Source organism: Eretmochelys imbricata, chromosome 9 (genome assembly GCF_965152235.1).
Source record: "Eretmochelys imbricata isolate rEreImb1 chromosome 9, rEreImb1.hap1, whole genome shotgun sequence".
NCBI lineage: Eukaryota > Metazoa > Chordata > Testudines > Cheloniidae > Eretmochelys > Eretmochelys imbricata.
The window spans coordinates 26,597,002-26,617,866 of NC_135580.1; the positions used below are offsets into that span (position 1 = coordinate 26,597,002).

The following is a 20,865-nucleotide window of genomic DNA, read 5'->3' on the forward strand; positions in this document are numbered from 1 at the left end:
TTCATTCTCATGAGCAATGAATTCACACAAATGTTTTTGAAAGGACAACAAAAAACTTGTTACTCATGTTAAAAGATTTTGATTAAGTGAGCATTCTTTGTTGAGAGCATGATCACTCATCCTGTATATTAAGGCAGTGGTTCTCAACCAAGGGTGCACAGAGGTCTTCGAGGGGGTACACCAACTCATCTAGATATTTGCCTAGTTTTACAACAGGCTACATAAAAAGCACTAGCAAAGTCAGTACAAACTAAAATTTCATACAGACAAAATGAGAAAGTAAATAATTTTTCAGTGATAGTGTGCTGTGATACTTTTGTATTTTTATGTATGAGTCTGTAAGCACATACCTTTTAAGTGAAGTGAAATTTGGGTGTATGCAAGACAAATCCGACTCCTAAAAAGGGTACAGTAGTTTGGAAAGGTGAGAACCACTGTTTTAAGGACTTCTATTATCTGATGTGATGAAACATGCCCAGTTGGGAGCATTTGATCAGATAAAAAAGCATGTTTCCAAGCAGGAAGCATGCAACAGATCAGACACCGTAATGCAAATGTGTGATTTTATACTGTTAACAAAACACTGTAGAGAGCTGTCCCTTAACTTTTTTATGTTGACCAGCTGCCTGATCTCTACATGCCAATGACCCTTCAGTAATGAAAACAGATGCATACCCAATATAGTGGGTGCAAGCACCTGGACATGCAAAAGTGGAGGGCTGGGACTGAAACTCTGGTCCCATCACTGAAATACAATACTTGCAAAAGCACTTTCTCAGAACCACAGGTGACACTAATAACCTCTAAAAAAATACAATCAACTGAATCTGATTATTAAGATTAGTAATACTGGCTGTATTAGTAATACTGAGTATTCTTGCAGACAATTTATTTTGATTCAGTATTGTTTGCACCAATTAAGAAAGGAGCACTTTAGTAACTGGAGATAATTTATCAGGATTCTGGAACTGAGCTACAGTTCCAACTGCGTAGATAAACAATTGAGGCTGCCTCAGGGAATCACTGAATTAGTAAAATAGAAATAAGAAATATTTCAAACCAGCTAATTTCTCTCTGTGAAAAGTATTACTCCATTAACTAAAATGAACTCTCCTGTGATATGCAAGAAGTCAAAGGACTTGCTGGCAGAAAAGAGAGTGGATGATGATAGATGTGGCAATCTATGTCTATCTGTCTTGTTAACAGCTCAAAAAGCCCTTCAAGACCTCATCTGTTTTCACAATTATCACCACCACATTCTGATCCACCCTAGACACACTTCTCTTGTTTGGTAAATTGTATCTAAATTGTCCAGTGAATGACAGATCCATTTCACTTCCCTGACAATAGCATCCTGCCCATTTTCAGCCTGTATCCTCTGATCTCAAGTTGACACCACAGGCTAGCTGATCAAAGCAAATATGGGAGCTGTCACTGTGGATCTGTCACCACGACAGGCTTGAGTGACTGTAGTGTTGCTCTCTGATAATATATAATAGAGCTGAGGAAATACTGCTCTCAATGCTGTTACTTACTCCTTGAGATATTGGTCTCTGACACAGCTTGCAGAAATCTGCACAGACATTTTCCAGCAGAAGATGTCTCCGAACATTTTTGTTTTCTGTTGATGTAACAGGAGGAGACAGCTGAACTAATCATATACATCCAGGAGTCAAATAGGGCAGGGGGGAAGACAATGAGGTTCTAGGTGATAACTTTTACTGGACTAAGCAAGCTAAGGAAGTTTCTTATTTGTAATAACTAGGAGCATAATCCTGCAATGCCTTCAGAAGCTCTCAGGAGCTTGAAAAGAGGTGCTCAGAAGCTTGCAGGATCCTGCTTGAATTACTGGAAATCATACTAAATAGCATGCTTAGTACATTCATTAACACACGCAGGAGATAAGCTGCATTTTATAACCTGTCAACATTCATGGCTTTTAGAATTTCTGAGTTGGCAGGAAAGTTACATGGCATGTTACACCAGAAAAATAAAAATGACAGGAAGCTAGATTAAATATATTTTTTCAGATACTCCCAACTCTGTGCTGATTAAACTCAACTTTGTTTTAAGCCCCAGGGACATGAGTTTGCTTGGCCCCTGCCTTTATGTATTACATCAGTTGAGCTCATGGCAAATACTCCATTCAATAAGGGTCTTTGACCTGGTCTACACCTAAAACTTGGGTTGATCTAGCTACGTTGCTGTGCCCTGAGCTCTGTAGTTAGGTCAACTTAACACCTGCTTCCTCCTGGATGTAGCTGCAGCTAGGTGTAGGTTCTTCCATCATCCTTCCTAGCACCTCTAGGAGAGGAGGATTACCTAGATTGACAGAAAAACTCTTTTGTTGATGTAGGAAGCATCTACACTATGGCATTTACAATGGCACACAAGCAGCACCATAGCTGTGCCACAGACACACCCTGACAGCATGAGATGCTGAGTCACTGATTCCAGTGAATGGTTTGAATAATCAGCAGCACATAAATCAGTTCTTAAATCCTTAGCCAAAGAGGGAAAAGAGGAAAACGTGAAGGACTGATGAAATAATATGAGAAATATGATGATTAATGTAGACTCAGAATTAAAAAAAAGAATAACCCACAAAAATAGTACAGTATTGTGAATTTCTACTAAACAAATGTTTTCACAGAATGATGGCAAAGCTATTCAGAGTGCTCTTGCTGAATATTTTCTTTTTAAATGCTGAAACTGAGTAGCACACGACTGTTTATTTTATGGTAGCTGCATAAAATCATAGAATGGTGATGAGCTATTTTCTAATAGTATCTGTCTACTTAAATTACTTTTTACCATGTTCTATGACATGACGCTTCTCATATTCCTTAAATGGATGCCAGAGGCACAGCTGCCGTCTCTAAACTGTAAAGTATCATATTATTTCTGTTAATTAATGGCAAAAATATGAAGCCCTACCTGCAGATAATTTTCCTTAACAACTCAACAACCAAAATAAGTGACATTACTGAATAAGGAATTTAATGTTACTCATTTTCATCACAAGTAGAAAATCTACAGAGAATGACTGGAAGATGGCATTCAAGAGCTTGTTCACCTTCCTAACTGAAAGCAATATTTTTTGTTCATTATTATTCATATAAACTCTAATTTGATTTTGCACCTTCAGTTATATCCCCAATTATATCAGATTTTGGCATTTACCAATAATAATAATAAACTATAAGCTAACTACTTCCTTAACATTTAGATATGTCCCCACTTAAAAATAAATGTAGCATAACAAGACAATTTACAGAGCCCTTCAGATGAATGATCACTCTATGCTTTATGGAGACAGGTGGGAAACAGGAAGATGATGCTTTTGCAAAGTATAATATCTCACATAGGCAGAAAAGAAAAAAATGTTAATAACCAACATATTTTGCATGTTTATACCTCATCTCTCTCTGAGAATCTCAAAGTATTTACAAACATTAACGATCAGTGGCCGGATCCATTGTCCATTGAATTTATTGGAAAGACTCCCACTGGATCTGGTCTTAAGACTCAGAAAAACCCTGACAGGGAGGTATTATTAACTCCATTTTTTAAAGGGACAGAGAGGTTGAGGGAAGCATAGGCAGTGTGTCACAGAAATGGGAGCATAACCCAGCTCTCCTGATTCCCCGATCTATGCTTTAGTTTAGCCCCAAGATAACACTTCCACATCCATATGTCAGAAAGATCCATGAAGATCTTTGTGTATGTTACTGAGCGAAGGGGAAAGGGGGAGGTAGCAGGGGTGGGTGGGGACACATCTGTCAAATTGTGCATACTTTATATAAATGTAAAAACCAAACTAAGTGTCCAAAAGTACAGTCCTTACTCAGGTATAACTTGAGAGATTGGGACTGGTGAATGAGTGAAGACTACAGGACTGAGCCCTAGGTGACATAAGAGAGCAGTCGTGGGATAGTCTGCAGTACAACTCAGAGATGACATTTAAATTTGAGCTGCAGAAGGCTGTTTATATGAGTCAAACTTTGGCGTAACACTCTGTGCAAGATTGCTAGCTGACAACTGCTTACCTAATAGGTTCCCTTCCTCATAATAATCTTAAAACTGCTGCTTGCCCATTCAACTGGTAATGAAAAGTTGTTCCAAAGCACACATCACCTAGTAAGGAGACTGGAATGGCTCCAAGTGCAGGAACAAAGGAAACTACTGAAACCATAAAGTAAGATTAAAAATGAAATGACTGCATCATGATCTCATTAGGAATGTAATTTTTTTTTGTCTGTGTGAGAGTATGGACTGAGTCAGAAAAGGGGCAATTACAGTTTTTCTTTTTAAAATATTTGAACCTGGTGCTCAGTTTGGGATTGTTAGCATTGACACATGGTCAATAGTGACTGAAAGTCTTTATCTTCTGGTGACCTGGCACAATAACTTCAACAGGTATCCTCAAGGAACAAAAATGAATATCAAGGGCCACTAATTGGCCCTTTCATTAGCTGTCCTTGCAGAGACGCCAAGAAATGAATGGGTATGGGGACTGATTTACCCTCTTGTCTTGAGTGATAGTCCCATTGGTACAAGACTGCAGCACATTCCATAGAGCACTCTCTGTTGACAGTGCAAGACTACAACCTGTTGCTGAGATAGCAAGAACTTAAGAACTTGCAGCAGCTGTTCAGCACTTCAGTGTGTGTTAGGACATTACAGTGCCTTTGCCTTTTGACTTCCAGCCACATTAGTTGTGGAGAAAGGCAGGGAACTTGATAATGACTCAGCACGGGGTGAGGGAAGGGATAATGATTCTGATTTGTGCTCAGGTAATGAGCCTGTTAAGGAAAAGGCTTGTCAGTGAAAGTGTTTCTCTATACAACAATTGTATGCACAGTAATCCCATTGCTTACCTTACGATCTCAAGAGTGTGTCTGCTCTTGACTAGTAAAAAAGTCAGATCCCTGTATAGCAGCTATATATTATGTATATTTGACCTGTTAATATATGAACAGTATATGCCCAAGGGGTTACATTATCAGGGAGATTTATTTGATATGTTTCAATATATCAGTAAGAATCTTTTTTTCAGAGGCTATTTTTATAATCAGTTCTCCTCTACTTCATGAAGTTCTTGGAGGCCTAACTTCTTCCTTGTTTTTATTTTTCATTGACTTTAAGTTCTCCCTAAAAATCAAACTTTTTAACATAAGCAATAAATAACAAAACACAAAAAACCCTCAAAACAAAAAATTTCGAGCCTGCTTATCAGACTGACTTTCTCAAACCCTCACACCGGTTTAAATCTGTGTCTTTTAAGGGAGTCTAAGTCTGTAATATAGTGTTATATATTTCACCACAGAAAAGAAGAAAACAGTTTTGACCTAAAAAACCCCAAACCAATAAAACCCACTCTGAGTTTTAATTAAGTGGTTGAAGTATGTATGTATTCTGTTCCTAAAGAAAAGTACCAAATTAAAAGTACTTTATTCATGATGATGGCCCTGAGAATTTCACAACTGAAACTGATTTTTATAGCCCTGTACTTCTTTAAAATTGCAGAAATGCAATAATATCTATTGACTGATACAACAAGATAAATAGCAACATACAGATTTTCTCAAAGATATTTGAACTTGTTTACAAATCTGTGGCACAAAACCAATACATTAGTCACAGTGTTAACAATGCAAGGTTTTAAAGTATTAATACAACTTTTGCCTTTATTGATTTTAACACATTTATATAATTTCAGTAAATTCCTTCAGTAAACAGTAAGGGTTCTATTGTGCCTTTAGCCCCTGATTCAGTAAACCATTCTTGTTTAGAAAGACCACAGAAGCAAGAAATCACCTTTAAGCTATTCTTTTCTGGATCTCAGCAGTAAAGAGTAAGAAATTCTGCCCCTGCTGCCTCCCCGCCAATTCTGGGGATCAAGCACTGGCACTGGCTCAAACTGTGTTCTCTTTGCGCTTCCTAGAAACTAGGACTGCCACTGTGTCCCGCATTTGCACAAGGAGCTCCAACTTGTGCACTTATTTAAGGCCAGGCACAGCTGAGTCCAAACCCTAAGGGACCCAGAACACAAGACACATTCAAACAAAACCATCTAGTTGGTGCCTGCACACTTATTTAGACACTAATTGAAGAAATCCTGTACAAGAATGATTTTTCCTTTCAAAAAATTACAGAGAGTCAGCAGATACAGCACAACACATAAGGCCAAATCCTGCTTCCAGGAATGTCAATGGAAGTCCTGTCATGACTTCAGTAGGAGCAGGCATTAAGCTGCCTTTAAAGGGCTTTTAGGCTCAGCAAATTTTGTTATTTTTATGAGGCTCAATCCTCCTACCCTCAGTCACTGATTAATTCTGCCTGGCTAAAATCTGTGCTCATTTAGGACTTGATGTTGATGCCACTGAAGTTAATGGCAAATCTCCCATTGACTTCTTTAGTACAGGATCCGGCTGTTATATCCAATGTAACCTGAATGAAGTCAGTGGGTGTGTAACGGCCACAAGGGCTCAATCCTGCAAGATGCTGAGCACAATGGCCTGATCCTACAAAGTGTGTGTTTAATTTTAAACAGAGGAAAAGTCTCATTAAAGTCAGTGGGACTAGATGTGTGCTTAACTACTTTGTTGAATTGGGACTTTAATGTCTCATTTAAGCTTAAAACAAACAGCAAATAGTTGCCCCCCAAAGAATTTTCCTAACTCTTCTCAGTTAATATATAACAAGTGGTGCTAACTGCTCCGCAAAGTCACGCTAGTCTCACTCTGCTGCTAAAGTACCACTGAATTAAGAAAGGTTACTATAATTAGTAACTCGGCTTTGCAAGGCAGTGAATGGTATCCAAAACATATCACTTCTTGGTGCAAAACTGTCTCTCTGTTGGGTAAATGAGAAGGAACTAATCAATGAAAACATGACAGCGAAGGTGGGAATTTTATAATTGAGGTATGTTTTTATTTATTAGGCCAATTAAGTGTGATGAACTTGCAGACTATCCCAGCTCAGCCCTGGTCTACACTAGGACTTTAGGTCAAATTTAGCAGTGTTAAATCGATGTAAACCTGCACCCGTCCACACGATGAAGCCCTTTATTTCGACTTAAAGGGCTCTTAAAATCGATTTCCTTACTCCACCCCTGACAAGTGGATTAGCGCTTAAATCGGCCTTGCCGGATCGAATTTGGGGTACTGTGGACACAATTCGACGGTATTGGCCTCCGGGAGCTATCCCAGAGTGCTCCATTGTGACCGCTCTGGATAGCACTCTCAACTCAGATGCACTGGCCAGGTAGACAGGAAAAGAACCGCGAACTTTTGAATCTCATTTCCTGTTTGACCAGCGTGGCAAGCTGCAGGTGACCATGCAGAGCTCATCAGCAGAGGTGACCATGATGGAGTCCCAGAATCGCAGAGCTCCCGCATGGTCCAAACGGGAGGTATGGGATCTGACCGCTGTTTGGGGAGAGGAATCCGTGCTATCAGAACTCCGTTCCAGTTTTCGAAATGCCAAAACCTTTGTCAAAATCTCCCAGGGCATGAAGGACAGAGGCCATAATAGGGACCCGAAGCAGTGCCGCATGAAACTGAAGGAGCTGAGGCAAGCCTACCAGAAAACCAGAGAGGCGAACGGCCGCTCCGGGTCAGAGCCCCAAACATGCCGCTTCTATGATGACCTGCATGCCATTTTAGGGGGTTCAGCCACCACTACCCCAGCCGTGTTATTTGACTCCTTCAATGGAGATGGAGGCAACACGGAAGCAGGTTTTGGAGACGAAGAAGATGATGATGATGATGAGGTTGTACATAGCTCACAGCAAGCAAGCGGAGAAACCAGTTTTCCCGACAGCCAGGAACTGTTTCTCACCCTGGACCTGGAGCCAGTACCCCCCAAACCCACCCAAGGCTGCTTCCTGGACCCGGCAGGCGGAGAAGGGACCTCCGGTGAGTGTACCTTTTAAAATACTATGGTTTAAAAGCAAGCATGTGAAAGGATTACTTTGCCCTGGCATTCGCGGCTCTCCTGGATGTACTCCCAAAGCCTTTGCAAAAGGTTTCTGGGGAGGGCAGCGTTATTGCGTCCTTCATGGTAGGACACTTTACCACTCCAGGCCAGTAACACGTACTCGGGAATCATTGTACAACAAAGCATTGCAGTGTATGTTTGCTGGCGTTCAAACAACATCCGTTCTTTATCTCTCTGTGTTATCCTCAGAAGAGTGAGATATAATTCATGGTCACCTGGTTGAAATAGAGTGCTTTTCTTCAGGGGACACTCAGAGGAGCCCGTTCCCGCTGGGCTGTTTGCCTGTGGCTAAACAGAAATGTTCCCCGCTGTTAGCCACAGGGAGGTGGGAGGGTTGAGGGGGTAGCCACGCGGTGGGGGGAGGCAAAATGAGACCTTGTAACAAAAACACATGTGCTATGTACGTAATGTTAACAGCAAGGTATACCCTGAAAGAGTGTAGCCACTGTTTTATAAAATGTGTCTTTTTAAATACCGCTGTCCCTTTTTTTTTCTCCACCAGCTGCATGTGTTTCAATGATCACAGGATCTTCTCCTTCCCAGAGGCTAGTGAAGATTAGAAAGAAAAAAAAACCCACTCGAGATGAAATGTTCTCCGAGCTCATGCTGTCCTCCCGCACTGACAGAGCACAGACAAATGCGTGGAGGCAAATAATGTCAGAGTGCAGGAAAGCACAAAATGACCGGGAGGAAAGGTGGCGTGCTGAAGAGAGTAAGTGGCGGGCTGAAAACAGGGCTGAAGCTCAAATGTGGTGCGATCGTGATGAGAGGAGGCAGGATTCAATGCTGAGGCTGCTGGAGGACCAAACCAGTATGCTCCAGTGTATGGTTGAGCTGCAGCAAAGGCAGCTGGAGCACAGACTGCCACTACAGCCCCTGTGTAACCAACCACCCTCCTCCCCAAGTTTCATAGCCTCCACACCCAGATGCCCAAGAACGCGGTGGGGAGGCCACCGGCCAACCAGCCACTCCGCCACAGAGGATTGCCCAAAAAAAGAAGGCTGGCATTCAATAAATTTTAAAGTTGTAAACTTTTAGAGTGCTGTGTGGCATTTTCCTTCCCTCCTCCACCACCCCTCCTGGGCTACCTTGGTAGTCATCCCCCTATTTGTGTGATGAATGAATAAAGAATGCATGAATGTGAAGCAACAATGACTTTATTGCCTCTGCAAGCGGTGATCGAAGGGAGGAGGGGAGGGTGGTTAGCTTACAGGGAAGTAGAGTGAACCAAGGGGCGGGAGGTTTCATCAAGGAGAAACAAACAGAAGTTCACACCGTAGCCTGGACAGTCATGAAACTGGTTTTCAAAGCTTCTCTGATGCGTACCGCGCCCTCCTGTGCTCTTCTAACCGCCCTGGTGTCTGGCTGCGCGTAACCAGCAGCCAGGCGATTTGCCTCAACCTCCCACCCCGCCATAAATGTCTCCCCCTTACTCTCACAGATATTGTGGAGCACACAGCAAGCAGTAATAACAGTGGGAATATTGGTTTCGCTGAGGTCTAAGCGAGTCAGTAAACTGCGCCAGCGCACCTTTAAACGTCCAAATGCACATGCTACCACCATTCTGCACTTGCTCAGCCTGTAGTTGAACAGCTCCTGACTACTGTCCAGGCTGCCTGTGTATGGCTTCATGAGCCATGGCATTAAGGGGTAGGCTGGGTCCCCAAGGATACATATAGGCATTTCAACATCCCCAACAGTTATTTTCTGGTCTGGGAAGAAAGTCTCTTCCTGCAGCTTCTGAAACAGACCAGAGTTCCTGAAGATGCGAGCGTCATGTACCTTTCCCGGCCATCCCACTTTGATGTTGGTGAAACGTCCCTTGTGATCCACCAGAGCTTGCAGCACTATTGAAAAGTACCCCTTGCGGTTTATGTGCTCGGCGGCTTGGTGCTCCGGTGCCAAGATAGGGATATGGGTTCCGTCTATGGCCCCACCACAGTTAGGGAATCCCATTGCAGCAAAGCCATCCACTATGACCTGCACATTTCCCAGGGTCACTACCCTTGATATTAGCACATCTTTGATTGCGTGGGCTACTTGCATCACAGCAGCCCCAACAGTAGATTTGCCTACTCCAAATTGATTCCCAACTGACCGGTAGCTGTCTGGCGTTGCAAGCTTCCACAGGGCTATCGCCACTCGCTTCTCAACTGTGAGGGATGCTCTCATCTTGGTATTCATGCGCTTCAGGGCAGGGGAAAGCAAGTCACAAAGTTCCATGAAAGTGCCCTTACGCATGCGAAAATTTCGCAGCCACTGGGAATCGTCCCAGACCTGCAATACTATGCGGTCCCACCAGTCTGTGCTTGTTTCCCGAGCCCAGAATCGGCGTTCCACAGCATGAACCTGCCCCATTAGTACCACGATGCATGCATTGGCAGGGCCCATGCTTTCAGAGAAATCTGTGTCCATGTCCTGATCACTCATGTGACCGCGCTGACGTCGTCTCCTCGCCCGGTATCGCTTTGCCAGGTTCTGGTGCTGCATATACTGCTGGATAATGCGTGTGGTGTTGAATGTGCTCCTAATTGCCAAAGTGAGCTGAGCGGCCTCCATGCTTGCCTTGGTATGGTGTCCGCACAGAAAAAAGGCGCGGAACGATTGTCTGCCGTTGCTCTGACGGAGGGAGGGGCGACTGACGACATGGCTTACAGGGTTGACTTCAGGGAGCTAAAATCAACAAAGGGGGTGACTTTACATCAAGGAGTATTTCAGGCAGGACTTCATGGAGGGTTCCAATAAGAAATGGTGCACCTAAGTTATTGTTCTTATTGGAACAAGGAGGTTACCCTGGCCTCTGATTGACACATGGCTAGATTTACCTCGCTGCACCTTCGCTGTGAGTGACTACAGTGTGACCTAGAGGAATGAGTCCCCTAGACAGGGGAGGGGGGGAAGCAAACGAGTACAAAACAAATCTGGTCTATTTCTTGTTTTGATACACTCCATCTATCTTTTACATCTTTGGCTGGCAGCAGACGGTGCAGAAGGACTGCATGCCATCCACATCTCATGGCTGCTCGGCAGAAGATGGTACAGTACGACTGCTAGCCATCCTCATCTCTTGCCTGCCCGGCAGAAGATGGTACAATACGACTGCTAGCCATCCTCATCTCTTGCCTGCCCGGCAGAAGATGGTACAGTACGACTGCTAGCAATCCGTATCGCCTGCCTGCTCACCATAAGACGGTTCAATAGGACTGACTGCAGGACTAAAGAGAATGACCTGGTCAAGTCACTCCAAATTTAGTCCCTGCGCCCATGTCTGCCCAGGCGCTCCCAGCCGACGTGGCCAGGAGCACCTCGGACACGACGTGGACGGCTACCAGTCGTATTGCACTGTCTGCTGCCACAAGGCAAGGGGTTGCTGCTTCTGTGTAGCAATGCCGTACCACGTCTGCCAGCACGCAGGAGACATACGGTGATGGTTACCTGAGCGGGCTCCATGCTTGCCGTGGTATGGCGTCTGCACAGGTAACTCAGGAAAAAAGGCACGAAACGATTGTCTGCCCTTGCTTTCACGGAGGGAGGGAGTGAACGGGGGCCTGACGATATGTACCCAGAACCACCCGCGACAATGTTTTAGCCCCATCAGGCATTGGGATCTCAACCCAGAATTCCAATGGGTAGCGGAGACTGCGGGAACTGTGGGATAGCTACTCACAGTGCAACGCTCCGCAAGTCGACTCTAGCCTCGGTACTGTGGAAGCACTCCGTCGAGTTAATGCACTTAATGCACTTAGAGCATTTTCTGTGGGGACACACACACTCGAATATATAAAACCGATTTCTAAAAAACCGACTTCTATAAATTCGACCTTATTCCGTAGTGTAGACATACCCTCAGACTCTCACCATTTCAGTTCACTCTGGTGCTCTGCTGCAGTGCAGAAACGCTGCTTGAAAGAACAGGTTTGTTCAGTTTTATTTAAGGTATGTCATTATGAACAGCTTGCTCATGCCACGATTTCAACCAGCTGATCCCACCCACAATAAAACAAAACAACCACCACCACCACACATTATTTTATCTATGAAAAGCTGCAATCAGCTATTCTCATTTATACAGTTAAGTGAGCTAAGCAATGTTATTACCAAATTTCAATCATTGATTTAATACTTTTTCCTTATTGAAGGTTTTTATGTTTTATTAGTGAGGTGAAAATGGGCCTTTTTGTGCTACTGCTGCCCAGTGAGGGTCATTTTACATTCATAACCCAAATTTATACCAGTATAAACGGATATAAAAAACATAAGCAAGCATTTCTGAATTTGGATCAGCATATAATATAGTGGAAAAATAATAGGCTATGATCAGAGATCATCACATTTTAAAAGTTAGTGTCTATATTGACCAGTAACGCTACTGAATTAAAAATCTTGACTAACTTCCATTTATCCTTGACCTGTGTATTTTGAGGAAGATTCTTGCTTTGTTTGTAAATGCTGTTTTCCCTTTTTGGGATGGCTCAGAGAAAAGCCAGGCAAGTTATACCAACCACTAAACGGGCTTAAAATATTTATATACATTGTTTTCTCTGAATTAATTTAATGAATTTAGTACTCAGGAAAAGTGCAAACCTTGGAGAATGAAATCCTTATTAATCTAGAGAAATGTAGTCTAGACAAAATTACTATCAGGTGGGTGCCCAGCTGATTTAAAGACCATATTTGGAGAGTAGTTATCAATGGTTCACTGTCAAACTGGAAGGGTGTAACTAATGGGGCCCCACAAGAGCCAGTTCTGGGTCCAGTACTATTCAATATTTTCATTAATGACTTGTATAATGGAGTAGGATCTGGAGGTTATAGTAGCTCACAAATTGAATATGAATCAACAATGTGCTGCAGTTGCAACAAAGGCTAATATTCTGGAGTGCATTAACAGGAGTGTTGTATATAAGACACAGAGGTAATTGTTCCATTCTGCTAAGCACTGGTGAGGCCTTAGCTGGAATACTATGTCCAATTCTGGCACCACATTTAGGAAAGATGTGGGACAAATTGAGAGAATCCAGAGCAGAGCAACAAAAATGATAAATGGTTTAGAAAACCTCACCTACAAGGAAAGGCTAAAAAACACCTGGGCACAGTTAATCTCCAGAAAAGAAGACTAAGGAGGGACCTGATAACAGTTTTCAAATACCTTAAGGGTTGTTATAAAAAGGAATGCAATCAAATGTTCTGCATGTCCACTTAAGGTGGGAACAAGAAGTAATAGGCTTAATCTGCAGCAAGGAAGATTTAGGTTAGATATTAGGAAAGCTTTCTGACTGAAAGGATAGTTAAGGTCTGGAATAGGCTTCCAAGGAAGGTTTTGGAATCCACATTATTGGAGGTTTTTAAGAACAGTTTAGACAAACATCTATCAGGAAGAAGTCTAGGTTTACTTGGTCCAGCCTCAGTACAGGAGGCTGGACATCATGATTTCTCAAGTTCCCTTCCAGCCCTACATTTCTATGATTCTATGGTTTCAGTGGAGTTTCACCAAGAATACATTTGGCCCAATGTTTCTTAAAATGATCATCAACTCTTGCAGTGAAGTAATATCCTTAATTCTGCCCTCCAATATGCATGCACCACTCCTTTTGACGGGATGTATCAGAGGATAGTACTAGGCTCAAGGTCCAAGCCTGCTGCTAAACTGTTCTTTTCCATAAGCTAATGCCTAAGGCCCAGTGAGTAAAAGGTAGAAGCATCTGATCAGTATTTTACAAATCATGCATGCATTTCTTTGGTGTCTCCACATCCATTCCCCCATTTTGAACAGGCTATATGGTTCCATGATGTATTTATAATTGCTGTGGAGCTTTCTGCTTTCATCAGGTTAGTTCGGCTCTAGAAGCCACTCCATTCCAATGAAAAATGCAAGACACATGAGAGAATGATCCCTGACTGGTGCAACAGCTTTAGTGTACCTAGTCCATTACCTTGAACAAGAACAAATTAGCACATACCTGACTGAAAACAGTAGGCCAAACTCATCCTTCAGGTGACTCCATTAACTCCAGGGATGAATTTTGTTTGTTCTGCCTTCTGAGCCCTCATTTTCATAGCAATTTGGTAGTTTCAAAATCTTTAAAAATTGATATTTGTAAAGTAATGTTGAATATATTTCCAAAATAAATTAACATTAACATTCAGCTTGTGAAGCAGGAATTGCAAAGGTTACAGCCTCTGTAAATGCAGGTTTTGGAAATGAGAAAAAGCAGGTTTCTGTGAAGCATGGAAGAGTAGCTCATGCTTGCTAGTGCTACGCAGTTGATACTTTCTTAAAAACCAAGGAACAAATCCTGCTCTGTGTTACACCCATCTTGCTCTAGAGATCGCTGGAGAGTTATGCAAATTTCACAGAAAACATAACTAACTCAACTGTATCTAGCAAAGTATTAGACCCAAATTTATCTCCATCACACAGAAACCTAATGGCATCTCACTGTTTTATTAATGTAAGTTATTGAGATGATGAATTCTAAAAATGTGATAAAAGAAACATTTCTTCTCAAAACCTGTATTCCTTACTGAGTCAATGTGGACATTAATGGTGGGATGGCAAGATCTGCCCTGCCTGAAACCCACATCATTTCAAGCTTCTTGGCCAGCTATACTCTGTCTGGTATGCCAGTGGGAATTTGTTTAAATAAGATTGACAAATCTGTAGACCAGACTGTGTCCCTTGTATCTGTGAACTGTGAGACCCCTCCACATGTAGATCTTGCCCATTTGTGCATTTCCCTTTCCCTCAGCCACACAGAGGGTGCTCTCTGGCTCCAAGGATCTGTGTGGGAGGGAAGGGGAAGGCAGCAGATGATGACATTCCTACCCGCTAATCCCATGGCGCTCAGGGCAGAAATACAGCCTTTGCGGGATGTGCCATTTAAAGTGGGCTGTGGATAGACCTGGTCAGGAACAATGGGATTAAATGTTTTTCTGTCAAAAACGCTGATTTGTCATATCTGAAACTTGTCTTGGGAAAGGGTCCGTTTTGAGGACTTTCCCATTTTGCAAAAGGTTTGAAATGTTCTGTTTTGGTGTTAAAAAAAAACCTGTTTTTCGATTCAAAACAACAACTTTTTGTTTAAAAATTTAAGTTAATGCTGGTAAAGAAAATAAAAATCAAAAAATAAAAATAAAAATGAAAGGTTTCAATTGACTGGAACTGAGGGTTTTTTTTCCGGGGGGGGAGGGGGTGTATTTTTGATACATGAACATTTTTGAGATTTTGATTTTTCATCCCGATTTAGGACAAGAAAACAGTTTTCCACCCAGTTCTGGTTGTGTGAGCTGCCATCAATTGTGGAAGCCATGGCAGCGCAGCTTGACACCAGCATGTATGGGTGTCACAATGTATATAAGAAAAGCAATCTGTGTCTTTTGATTCAAAATATATTTTGATTGTGCAGCTCTGATAAGGACAAGTGATTTATTTACCAGTCGTGATAAATTATAAGTCACATTACTTTGAAATATGATCAATTGTGTATGTGAGTTTTCTTAAATTCCACTGGAATAGTAGTTCTGCAGCAATCTACCTCCATGGGTTTTGTTAGCACCGCATAAGAACTGAACTCCCATTTAAAATCTTAATTTGTTTTTAGTTCAATCTTTGCAAAATTATTTTTCTTTCTTCCTGATATAAGGCACATTGCAGAGCAAATAATGCCAGCGCTACAACTATATTCTCTAAAACATAAATAATTGAGCATTGCCCATGCAATCATGAAATAAATTAGATAAAACAGTAGGATGTGCAGGATTCCCAGTGATAACAAAACCTAATTTTATTCCATATTGCAAACACAGGAATATTTCAATATATTTAGGTATCAGACATGGAATTAACCATTTCCATACAAATGAATGGACAGATATTTCATTTGTTAAGAGCAGACTTGTTTAGTCTGCAAATTTGCTAAAATAGTTTGTCTCACATTTTTGTCATGCTATTATCTCTGTTACAATAGTTACATAGATTCAGCTATGATTTTTATATTTTGTCATTATTTGTGTGCCATAATCAGGTTACCATAAAATATACTAAAGTGACCACTTAATGACATCTTTCTGTTTGTTTGTTTTTTAATATACTGTAAATAAAAATATTAAATCTTCTTTATTACAGTTTGGATTCCACTGCTAATGGGACCTTTATAGGTTTTTAAATACAAAAGGTTTCGTTCCATATTGGAGAAATATTAGAAGTTTCTTCTGGCATCTTTTAGTTAAGTCAATTATTCAAAATATTCATGGTCCACACTATATTTCAAGACAATCCATTATTTTTCTTCCCTTTCATCTATTTAAAACTAGCAAGGTTGTAGGCATGTTAGCTATATTTTCAGTTCCTCTCATGAAACACAAAGCCAAATCTTTTGGTCCTTCTTAGGCAAAACACCTACTGTAGTCAACAGAAGTTCCTCTTTTGTACGGACTGCAGGTCTGATCCCTTTATCACCTAGTATAACTGCTCAGAGCCTGATACTGCAAAACAAAGAATATCTCCAACTCCCACTGTACTGTCAGTAGCTCACAGAACAGAGAGCCCTTAGACCATGGGGAAAATTATGAAGAAACACACGTATATTAATGATTCTATGGGAGTTTTGCTGGTGCCAGTTCTAGTCTGTTCAGCATCTGTAATGGGACTTTCAGTGATTGGTTTAAAGTAGGCTCAACCTGAGTGGTTATACTGGGTAACACATACATGGAATCTTCACCAGCCAATCAAATGCCTCCTTTCATAACCATTTTAAAAATGCCTCAAATAATATTTACCTATTTGAAAATGTAAATATTTATCTAACCCCTTAGTAGATTTTAATATCAATTCTGGATTTATTTGTATCATCTCAGATTTATAGTCCTGGTATTTTAAAATTACATCAATCTTGCAGGGATTTGCATTGAATAACACTGAATTCTTGTTAAAAATTCTGGTTAAAAAAACAAACAACAAAATACATCCAGTCCTGCAGGAGAGGTGGGATTTCAATGTTCCAGGTCTGTACAGAGTAAGAAAATCTAGTTCCCTACTACTTCTAAAATCCAAGTGCAATTTGTCAAGTTGGCTTATTTTGCCAACAGTTATGTGTATAGTTTCACACATGGATAATGACAGCAAATACTGGAAAACTATACAGATTTCCAAATAAATCTCTAGAAAATGGTTCCATGTTATACTTTTTACAGAAAAATAATCCTAAAGCCATACAGTCCTTTGGTAGCAATCTCTACTAATCTATATGATCCTTAACCTGATGTATCTGAGAACTATCATTTTAATAGTAAAAGCAGTGACTGTACTTCAAGGTCGAGTAAAACACATGAAGGATTTACTTCATTTATCATTAAAGCTTCGCACTGTACAGACCAGCAAGAGGCTCTGAACAAAGAAGCACTGTGCAACGCTAAACCAGCTGCAGGTACTGTGGATTATTTTATCAACAATTCTGTCTACTGTCTACAGTTTCCCTGAGGATGACTCAACCCAGTTAACCATGAAATAGTCAACTGCTTTGAAAACTTGTTACTCAGTCTTTAGTCTTCTTTTAAGGTACCAACAGTTCTGAGAAAATGAGTAAAATTTGTACTAGGCAATTGAACTATCATTTCCGACTGATTGCAATTGTTTAACGGATGTTTTGCACAGAACATTTGCAATGCTGCTAACACTTATGCAACTTTTCTCCAGCTTCAGTATTACATGAAGGAAAATACAGAAGTTCTACAGTACTGTGCCCAAAATAATCCTTTAAAGGATGGATACTGTGTGGTGTCTCAGAGATGTTTATTTTAAATTGTTTATTAGTACAATGGTGCTAGGTGCTTCATAAACAAATGAAAGAGAGCAGCTCCCTGCTCAGGAGAAGGGAACATATGGTTACAAAAGCAAGGCCATATATTTCTTCAAGGGAACAAATACTGGTCCTTCCATTGGACTTCAATGGACACTGGCTCAAACTCTAGGTAATGTGCACATCTTGATTATACTATATTCTCTATTTAATGTATCTACCCATATACAAATTTATACTCTTCCAGGAAAGCAGCAGCACAATCATATTTTAGACTCCTCTGAAGTTGTTATACAGTACTTTAAGAAGGGTCTAATTTAGTCAGTATATGTTAGGTATTTCTCTGAAACACATCACCAGTGCCAAGCTGCTATTGTGCCATAAGGTGTTTCCAAAAAGCGTGCCATGACAGCTTAGGGACTCATTGTTTTGAGTGTACATTTTAAAAATTTGTCTTATAGTGTCATTTATTTTTAAAAAGTTTATATATACATAAATGAGGTACAACAACATTTTAAGCTTGTTTTGGTCTCTTCTACCTGGGGACAAAAGTAAGATGGTTGTCATGGAAATCTGAATTGGATAATTAGTATCCTCACCAAAGTATAAATACACTGGAGAATTCTCTATTATAGAACTGCTACAGTTTAAAAATAAAAAATCTTGCTTGTATGATTTTAAAAGATCACTTTGCAGTGGACATATGTAAAATTTATAATTCTGGACCCAGTTGTGCCATCCTTCCTCATGCTGAGTAGCACTTTACTCTGTAAGTAGTTCCATTCATCACTCTACATAAGTAACAGTATCACAGTCTGACCATTTATTTATAAAATCTTTCCCTTCCTGGAGATATTGCTCAGATGCAACACAATTATTATGTAATCCTCATAATAAACAATACTTAAAAGAAATGTACAGCTCAGAAAAGCAAACAAATGCCATACCTTGGGCCAGATGCTGATCACTCACTCTGGTGCCTTTGTGTCATTCCCTTAATGTGAAGGGGGCTGGGAAGTTCAGTTGCTAACATTTTGACTACATAACTAGGTACTAGGGTCCAATCGTGATTTTTTTAAAAAAAAGAAAGTTAATTTAATGCTTAGTAAAGATGCTGATGCCCTGGAAAAGGTCATTATTTCTTCTCTGAACAGAATGCATATACTTCAAGTATTCCAATATAGCTACAACCCTGAATGGGGGGAGAGGGCAACCAGCACCAAAAATGAGTTGAGTTTCCAAATCCTCTCACTTCTTGGTGTCTCTGTTGAAACTGAGATCACCACTATAAATTGGAGCCATTTGTGATGGATGGTTTGGTGATCCGGATACCTGGAGTGAAATTTTCAAAAGTGGTTAAGTGCTTTGAATGAAACTTACACTCCTAAATGGGTCAACAGCAACTAGACTGAGGACACTGATACATTTCGAATAAACCATGAACAGCCATATGAGGGATGCATTTCAGCCACATCTGTCCTATGCTAAGTATAAATTTCTGACCTAGAGATCAAAAACTATAACTCATTGTCAGTTCCTGAAACTATCCTTCTCTGTCTACCAGTTTCAGTTTGCTTTTCCAATATTAAAAAAACTGCGTGTCTGTCCAAAACATAAGCTCTCTGGCGCTCAGAACATTCCTATTTGACAGTGGCATAATTCAGTGCTTACTTTATATGCTTCATACCATACTGTTTTATTGGCACTACATATGTCAACGTATCTGCAGAACAGTAGAATTTGCTCATCCCATTTTCCTCACAGCCCCTCAATAAACAAAAAGTTTCCATTTCAAAGATATATATTCTCTCTACACTATTTAGTTATGCTGTTTTTTCTAGTTTGAATACAAGCAGGACAATACATTTCTTAGAAGACTACTAGTATACTTGAATATGCCAATGTCTCATCTAAGGCTGATGGTGTCTTAAGATCACTGCCTATTATGCTGACCACCATTGTTTCCTTGTATTCCTCCATTTGTCCATCTGTATCCCTCTGTTATCTTTGTCTTAGATTGTAAGTTCTCTGGGGCAGGAGCCATGTTTTTCTTGTTCTGTGTTTGTACAGCGCCTAGCACAATCAGGTTCTGGTCCTGAGTAGAGCTCCCAGATGCTATGATAATACAAATAAATAGTAATAAAAATAATAACATAAATGAATAATAATAAAATAAAATAAAATCATAATAGCAGCGAACAACTACTAATTCCCATATCCTGCAGGCTTCTCTAGACCCTGCACTTACACCGATGTCCCACTCATGCTTATTCAGACCCTTGTGTTACTGTGTTGGTACTGGTAGGAAGGGTTGTTTGAGCCAACTAAAGGGACTACAATTACCTCAGTATATAGGGTGACCAGATGTCCTGCTTTTATAGGGACAATCCCATTTTTTGGGACTTTCTCTTATATTGGCGCCTACTGCCCCCCACCCCTTGTCCTGTTTTTTCACAGTTGTTTTTTCACAGGTCACCCTAACAGTATGGGACCTAATCCTCCAGACTCTTATCCTGAGCCAGAGCACATTGAAATCAATGGGAATATTTCTTCCACTGAGTTCAGAGGGTCCCAGAACACTTATAGGTTTGATGGCACTATTTGCATGTGTAAGGACTAATGTAAAGGATTTGGCTCTAAAAGAATGCAAGAGCAACACAACTGTATTTTCAGCACAGCTCTTTCCAGTGGCTTGACCCTTCCAATCTATGAACAATGATTAAAATATATTTTGACATGGCTTAAGTGTTTGACCGATACCTTTAAGATATCTATAAATATATCAGAGGGATAAATACCGGAGAGGGAGATGAATTATTTAAGCTCAGTACCAATGTGGACCCCAGAACAAATGGATATAAACTGGTCATTGGGAAGTTCAGACTTGAAATTCGACGAAGGTTTCTAACCATCAGAGAATTGAAGTTTTGGAATAGCCTTCCAAGGGAAGCAGTGGGGGCAAAAGACCTATCTTGCTTTAAGATTAAACTCGATAAGTTTATGGAGGAGATGGTATGATGGGATAACATGATTTTGGTAATTAACTGATCTTTAAATATTCATG

At 40.7% G+C, this 20,865-nt stretch overlaps 1 protein-coding gene across 34 annotated transcripts in view; it reads right to left on the reverse strand.

The window, feature by feature from the left end:
* Positions 1–20,865, reverse strand: part of MBNL1 (muscleblind like splicing regulator 1) — a 197,549-nt gene that overhangs the window by 67,902 nt on the left and 108,782 nt on the right. For 10 of the 34 annotated variants that reach the window (XM_077826797.1, XM_077826794.1, XM_077826799.1 and 7 more), the window contains 2 exons: positions 11,863–11,903; positions 9,172–10,677 (listed from right to left, as the gene is read on the reverse strand). The exons of 19 other annotated variants lie outside the window; for them this stretch is intronic. In XM_077826797.1, the coding sequence (XP_077682923.1) occupies positions 9,274–10,677; positions 11,863–11,865 (1,407 nt within the window). In that variant the 5' untranslated portion in view covers positions 11,866–11,903 and the 3' untranslated portion in view covers positions 9,172–9,273. 5 more of the 34 variants (XM_077826806.1, XM_077826807.1, XM_077826808.1 and 2 more) reach the window with 4 other exon arrangements.